Genomic DNA, 8071 nt, shown 5'->3' on the forward strand with positions numbered 1-8071 from the left:
CTCATTATATAACAGTTATATATATATTTAAGTCTTTATATTTTGAATATCTTCTAAATTTTCAACTTCTCAAGCTCTATTCCTTATAACTTCATGGCAAGAATCCTATGACATTTTCCATCAACAAGCTCACTTGGAAAAGACAGTTTCTAAAACTTGTTATTTTGATTTTCCTACTGATTTTCAGGTTTATTTCCAAATAAGAAAGTTCCTGTTACTTATATTTTAAAAATGATGAAAGAGAAATATGAGATTAGGTCATTTGCCTTAGGTGATATAACCAATAAGTGAATATATCAGATATCATTTTTCAGTTTGCTTGTCCAAATCAGGGTTTCACTCTCTTCATTGTCCTGCTCTGAGAAGCTGGATTTTTCAAACAGAAACCCCAGAGCTCCTTTTCCCTAGGGGTTGTGTTTGGCTTCTACCAATGGGGCGTATCAACAGGACTCTTGAAGGAGTAGAAGACAGAAACAGAGCTATTTTTCCTTACGTAACTGCCGCCGGTACTCCCTTCCTGTCTTGTCCATTTCCTGGATGTGTTGTTGTTGTTGATATCTTTCCACTGTCACTCAATTATGCTAACAGTTTCTCAAATCCTATGGGTAGCAATGCTGTTTATTTTCTTAATTGCTTTTTTTTTCTGGTCCCTGGATGCTTTTTTCTCTTTCTCCCATTTAAAGTTATAAATCAATAAAGCATGGAATGTCAAGTTGAGGTAGGACTAAGATCCTTCCCTTGTATTAAGACCGGGCAAGGCAACCCAGTGTGATGAATAGGTTCCTTGAAGCCAGACAAAGCACCAGGGACAGTCCCTGTTCCCATCACTGATAGATCAAGCTAATGGTCACACATCTGTAGAGGGCTTAGGTCAGTTCCATTAGGGCTCTCTAGCTGTCAGTCCAGAGTCTATGAGCTCCTATGAGTCCAGGTTAGTTGTTTCTGTGGATTCCCTTGTGATGACCTTAACCTCACTCCTCACCACACCCCTAGCTCCTACAATCCTTCCTCCCTGATCTTGGCCCAGTTCTGGGCTGTGGATCTCTTAATCTGTTTGCATCAGTCACTGGATGAAGGCACTCTTATGACAATTGGAATAGTCACTAATCTGATTACAGGAGATGGCCAGTTCAGGCACCTTCTCCACTATTGCTAGGAGTCATAGCTGGGTTCATCCTTGTAGATTTGTGGGAGTTTCCCTTGCACCAGGCTTCTATCTGACCCCAAAATGTGTCCCCCATCAAGACATCTCTTTCATTACTCTCTCCCTCCATCCCTCCAACCCATTGTTTCTGTCCCCAACAGCTCCCAGTCTACCCAGGAGACCTCTTCTGTTTCCCTTTCCCAGGGAAATCCACTCACCTCCGCTCCACTTTATAATTTTAGTTCTTTGTGTTGGTAATAGGACTTTCATCCCAGTATTTGGAAACAGGGGTGATGGTGTGGGAGGTAGGGGGTAAGTTTGAGGTGAGCCAGAGCTACATAGTGAGACTTTGTAAACAATCAAGCAAACAACATCAAAAGCAGAAAAGAAGAGTATCAGATCCCTGGGAGCTGGCATTGCAGGCAGTTGTCAGCTGCCCAATAAGGGTGCTGAGAACTGAACTTGGGTCCTATGGAAGAGTAGCAAGGTTTTTTTTGTTTTGTTTTTTGTTTTGTTTTTTCTATTTTTTTTAACAATGGAAACATCCTTCTATCCCTACCCATACCATCACTTGCTTTAATCCCCCCACCTCAGAAAAAGATCCTTTTACTAGATTATTGACAGTTGAACTGCTCTGAATGTGTCACTCTCCTCATGTTGGGAAGCTAGCTGCAATGTGATTTTAAAGATATTTGACAATAAAGCCTAAGTTATCTCACCATATTGTCTTTAATAAAAAATACAGGCCCCAAGCAAATGAATTTATAATTTAGAATAAATTAATTATCTGTAGTCAGTGACTTCTATGCTTGTTCTCAATTAAAAAAATAATTTTCAGTGAATTAAGCAAATATTATAATTTTCAAAAATGCATAGTATACTGTAGGTTTTGTATAATGGGTACATTCTGTAATAATTCTTAATTATCAAACCAGTATTTAGCCTAGTTACTGTTCTGCTTTTAGTGAACTTTGTTCATAACATCTAACCTGTCGGGCTTTGATGTCATGCTTTGCAATGAGTTTTAATTTGATTCATTAACACAGGAAAATCATTGATCCTCAGAGAAGTGTGAAGTCTTATGTACCAAAATATATAATATACATCTGTCATTTTAGGGATATCTTCTCACCATTTCCAAAGTGTTGCTGATGGCTGTTTCCTTGACAACTAGGTGATGTGAGAACTGAAATGAATGAGTGCATGTGAGGTGTATAAACAAAGCTATTGTAGGTGTGTAGAGGAACTATCAGAGTAACCTAATTTTCTTTTGTGCACAAAGATGAAAATACTCATGAAGGAACGTCAGCTGTTTCCATGGTGCCAAGGGGGTTGGTCCACGTGGCAGTCAATACTTGCCTGTTGCAATTCTATGTATGTTTCTTACTACTGTTCACTTCTTTTCTCCAGGTGTTCTTTTAAAAATTAAAAGCAATATGTGTGTGGTGTGTGTCTGTGTGTTAGCACACATATGACATGGCATACATGTAGAGGCCAGAGGACAACTTTAGGAAGTCCATTCTCTCATTTCACTGTGGATCAAAACCCAGGCAGTCAGGCTTCTGTAGCAAGCATCCACTCAGCCACCTCTCCAGCCTGTTATTCTTATGTCACACATACTCATCAACTGGCTTATAGTAGGAAAACTAAGCAAACACTTGGTCTTTTTCCTTTCATGTGTGACATACAATTAGGCATAGCATGATAGTTTCTAGTGGTCTTGGATGATAGCAAGAGCACATAGTTCAAAATGTATTATGGCAATCAGGAGTCATGTCACATGCCTATAAGCCTAGAACCCAGGTAGCTGAGACTGAAGGATGAAATATTAGAGGCTGGCCTTTGATACATACTGAGACCCTGTCTCAGACCAAAATAGGTTATGAAGAGTATAATGTTCAGCTAACACCTAAATCTGAGGTAGTTACTAGAGACCATGTATACCACATGATCTGTAAACCCGTGCTTGTTAAGGCCTTGTGGCCCAAAACAAAACTCATGCTCACACTGAGAAAGATGTGTCTGTTATCCACAAAAATATACCAGGTGTCTTGCCAGAGTAGAAGGGATCAAGTGAGATCCACTGCTAGGTGACAATTTGGTTTCATGAAGGGATGGCACCTTATTAGTGGCTCAGCTTTGGTCTCTGTAGCCAGTAAGTTGGAATTCAGCAGCAGCACTAATGCTTTCAACCTCTGAGTTGGAACCCACATGGACTGTCCCACTACCCGGCATGGTGGTTGGTGACAGCAACTTTTCAGCTGGCCCAATTATTCTCTCTGTCAGGTGTCTCTTGTCTTTCCCATGGTGGGAACTGTCCACATCAACACTTGCAGAAGAGTACTGGGCCTACTGTGAAACTGGTTAGAGTCATAACAAGGCCCCAGTGGGGATCATGTATGAAATTTTCAAGACACTATTAAAAAGAAGAGCAAAACATTGGCCAAAAAATCCAAATGAAAACATATACTCTACTCACATAAGTGAATCGTTTCTGAGGAAAAGAGAATGCCCTGGAATTCAGTGGTAGAGAGACCTGTCACATGCAAGATTGTGAATCTGACCTCCAGCACTCCTCCAAACAAAATACAAGCAAAAGCTTATCTGTTAAACCTCTTTGACTGATGTGGGAAGAGCAGCAATATGAGAATCAGGAGTTGGAATAAATATGAAAACTATACTTTACTACTGTCAATAGTGGTTTAATATAATTTTACATTTAAAAAATATCAATATAAATATCGATGATACGTTGATATACAAGTTTCTTTTGGAAGATGAAGTGCATTGCAGTTGTACTGATTGCCTAGAAGTGAGAACTTTGTGTTACTTCAAACTCTCCCAATGGAAGTTTTACTTAAGTTTCCGTTCAAGCAGCTAATGCTTATCTGGGAGTTTTGCAAATAGCCTTTGATTAAGGTTTCTTATTTGTTCAAGACTAACCAAGGTCTGCACTCATAATCAATGTTAGTCCCTTAGGAATGATGATTTCCTGTGTTTTGAGTCAATTACCTATATTATATACATGTTAACTTTAAAGGCAATAAATACAAATGAATAAATATGCATCTAGGATGTTCTTAGGTTTAGCCTATAACTTAATTTAGATACCATTACTCATCATTTATGCACTTATTTGCAGATTTTACTATTTTTTTTTTCAAAAAAGTGGGCATTTAAGAATTTAGAAAATATTTGCATTATAAGGACATGAGTCTCTAAATTTGAATATTTTCTTGATTGACATTACTTAGCTTTACGTAAAATGATACTGCATTTTTCCCACCCTTATAAAGGCTGAGGTAATACTTTCCAATTTGCCGTGTTCGTCTTTTTCATTGTAAAAGTTAGGGTTTCACAGAGAATTATTACAGAAGGCATGTTAATTATTTATACACATATATCATTTTATTTCCTCCACTTTTTAAAACCTCTGCACATGGGTCTCTTTAAAAAACCCCTAGTCTGACAGTTGGCAACTAGTCAACACTGAGCCCACTTCCTGTGAAAGGACATTATTTTGCATGTCCTTGGAGACTGGATAATTAATGTGTAATGCTTTACTTAAAACTGTAATTAAGTTTAAATTAAAATTCTTTGGGTTTTTAACAGAGAAGGAAGTATTTTGGTGCCCCTTTCACTTAAATGTAATATTTGCCAGCCTGTCTGGGCCAAGCTACCTCCATTTATAGATACTTATATTGGTGTTTTAATGTTGGCATTTGGTCTGGAAACTAAGAAAACTTTGTTAATTTCTTCCTACCTTCAATTACAGCTGTTTCCCTTCAGTTTTTGGTAAAGACAATGTCAAACAAACTACCTGTTGTCCTTCACTGTTCATCACTATTGTTACTGCAAGTAGAAATGTACTGGTTAATCTTTCCTAGAAACTTCAATTACACTACAAAGTAAGGAACACCTCCAGGCTGTTCTCTTTCTGTTTGCCAAGGATTTGAGTTCATTTGCAGAGACTGCTCCTCAGTTATTCCAACATCCTACTCTGCTTGTCATGAATCAGGTTTTTAGGAAGTCCTGCCTCATGAAAGCTTGCCAGTGAACTTATCAGTCCAAGGATCAAAGGCACATTCTGCTTTGTTTCCGTCTTAGGTATATGCCTCAGCTCCACCTGTAGGGCTCTTATTGTGTTCTGAACTCAAAACATTTTAACTAACTCTCACAGTGGATAAAGTCTTTATTATTTTATTCTTCCCCAATTCGTGAGTGACTGATTTTTTTTTTTAAATTAAAACAAAACAAAACTAGACACCAAAATTCTAGTCATGATCAGGTTTGCCTTCATCTGTGGAGTTTTTCAAAAGTTTCTTGAAATCTGCGATATTTTTAAAGTTATGTTATGGCCAAATGTCCAGGTGAAAATAAGTGAGAATCCCCAAATTAATGGTAGTCTCTGCCGAAGTTGAAAGATAATTTAAAGGACCAAGATAAACGGTGATATATTTAATGCACAAAGATATTGTTCTTCATAATCTATGTTCACACAGTTTATGTGACACTAGATGTACTTCAATAATGTTGTCTAGATGAGATCCTTTTATTTTGAGTGTAGATATATACACAAATCCATTTAAGGGGCAAATTTATTATAAGATATTAGTAAATAGCTTGTAAGAGATTTATTTTGTATTTTCACTAACTATTGTGTTTATGTGATCTACAAAGGAGAAGAGATTCTGTATGTGTGGTTATTTACAAGCAAAGCATTTGATGGAGTGAGGAACTTAAACATCCCAATTTGAGATTTGGAACTAGTCCAGTTAATTGAAGCCTACAGGAATCCTTTTATGAAGCAATTGAGTATTTGCAATGCATCATTGTTTTTATAGCAGTAGATTTTTTATTTATTTTTATTTATAATTTGAAAGTGTATGTTCTTGTCTTAACTTAATACAAACTCTTGCTGTCATTGATCACATTGACTACTTCAGTTTGATACCACAGTATCTGTCATGTTAAATATACAGTGCCTTAATGTGTATGGTTTGGTGAATAGGGGGCTAATCATTTCTAATCATCATATCTTCCTTTATACAATTTGGATATTGATGAATGGTTTATAATCATGATTTAAAAATCATCTTCTGTATATCATGTTGTAAGTCTTCAATTTTAAAACTGAAAAAGGACACATCATTAGCACACTTAAGACTTACACTTGCATAATTTGAGTATCAATTGAAATTTAATTGTTATAATTTTATCCTATTTAAATGGGTTTTAAGATATATGAGAATATGGAGAACTGGGAAGGACATTAGTGTAGAGGAAATTCACTACCATGAGTTCTGGTGTGTTGCCAAAACCTCAGATGCATGGTCTTTTGACCAAATGCTTGCGGGTTCACATTGTTGGCACATTCATTGTGGCCCTGGGAGTTACTGCTTCCTGTAAGTTTGGCATGGCTGAACCTAGAAAGAAGGCATATGCAAATTTTTACAGGAATTACAACTCCATGGAGGACTTTGAAGAGATGAGGAAGGCTGGCATCATCCAGAGTGGGAAGCAACTTCAGAATGTACAGAATTCTTTGGATTGCATGCGATAAAAGTTTATTGCTGACCTGTGTTCCTGAACTATGAATATGTGGGCTAAGGAGTAGTTTATCTCAATAAAAAATTTACAACTATATGGACAAAAAGGAGATATATGAGAATATAAACACATTAATTTACTATCTTAAATTTTCTAAGAATAAGAGACAATGTAAGCCATATGTAAATGTAAAATTTATATTACTTTTGTTAAATAAAAAGGTTTTGGCATTATCCTAATAATTATTCAATGTGTAATTTAGATCCCTTTAAACAGTGAAAACTGTATTTTCATGTTAAATTGATTTTTTCCTTAAAAATGACAAAATGACTAATCTTTTTTAAAGTTGTTAATTATCAGACTACTAAAGAATAATATGTTGTAGATCTTTTTTTTTTTTTTTATCTAGGATAGATTCATTGGGAGTATGAACAAATTTCCTTGTTTAGCTGTCCTATTTTCTGTGCTATTTCTTGATAACTTTTTCTCCTGTTACTATTATCTAGTTCAATGTATCTAATCTTTTGCCTAGTCTCTCTTTTTATGTGTCTCACTTTTCTATTTTATTAATAAATGTTGTTCTTTTGGCAATTTTGTTCATGTCTATAATTTATTGTGGTTATTTCTCCCTCTTACGTCTCTCCCCACTTACTACACTCCTTCACCTAGCAAACCCATGCACCATATTAATTACTTTTTGTTTTATTTTATGTTCCATAGACTTTAACTAGGGTCACCCAGGTGACCCTGAGTTTGGAACTATCTATCAGAGCCTGGTGTGCTCACTCGTGGGTATACAACAGGATACTATGCATCCCTTCTTGAACCTGTTAGCTGCTAATAAGTCAGCAGTAAGTGATAAGACCCAGTGAGCTTCTTCCCTTCAACAGCTGATTGCTACAAGGCCTTTATTTGTGTGGATCCATAGCCAATAGCATAACTACTGTAAGTTCATTAATTCCATGGCATTGCCATGCTTAGGAGACGGCATTTTGCCATCCTTCTCCTTATCTTCCAATTCCCACATTCTCACCACTCTCTCTTCTGCAATACTCCTTGGGCCTTAAGGGAGTGGTGCTTCTTGTTTAGGGCTGAGCCTTCACCTGACCTTTATTTTCAGCATCTTGTTTGAGCAGGGATCTTTGTATTCACCCCTGGCTCATGCTGAGAAGCTTCTCTGATTTAGGCTAAGAGTTGCCTTTTTATGTGGGTATATATGTATACAGAAGGTTGTTTGGGGGCATGTCAGTTCAGTATTAGGTTCATCCCTAGGGGCCAAGTCTTTGGTCATGGGTTTTTAGAATAGATTCATCTCACTGGGCAGGGATTCCCTTTTATAAAACAGGCCTCAAATAGAAGAAGGGAGTGGTTGTTCCC

General features: G+C 36.9%; 1 protein-coding gene across 1 annotated transcript; it reads left to right on the forward strand.

Moving 5' to 3' along the window:
- The first annotated feature begins 6440 nt into the window (after nt 1-6440).
- LOC118596162 (cytochrome c oxidase subunit 6C-like) lies at nt 6441-6707 on the forward strand. The gene has a single exon (XM_036206920.1). It carries the CDS (start codon nt 6441-6443, stop codon nt 6705-6707), a length of 267 nt encoding a protein of 88 aa, XP_036062813.1.
- Nucleotides 6708-8071: the final 1364 nt, after the last annotated feature.

This window comes from Onychomys torridus, chromosome 15, assembly GCF_903995425.1.
Source record: "Onychomys torridus chromosome 15, mOncTor1.1, whole genome shotgun sequence".
Classification (NCBI taxonomy): Eukaryota; Metazoa; Chordata; class Mammalia; order Rodentia; family Cricetidae; genus Onychomys; species Onychomys torridus.

What these genes read in the sequence shown, in the direction of transcription:
- LOC118596162 (XM_036206920.1), top strand. Translation starts at nt 6,441, where the DNA reads ATGAGTTCTGGTGTGTTGCCAAAACCTCAGATGCATGGTCTTTTGACC.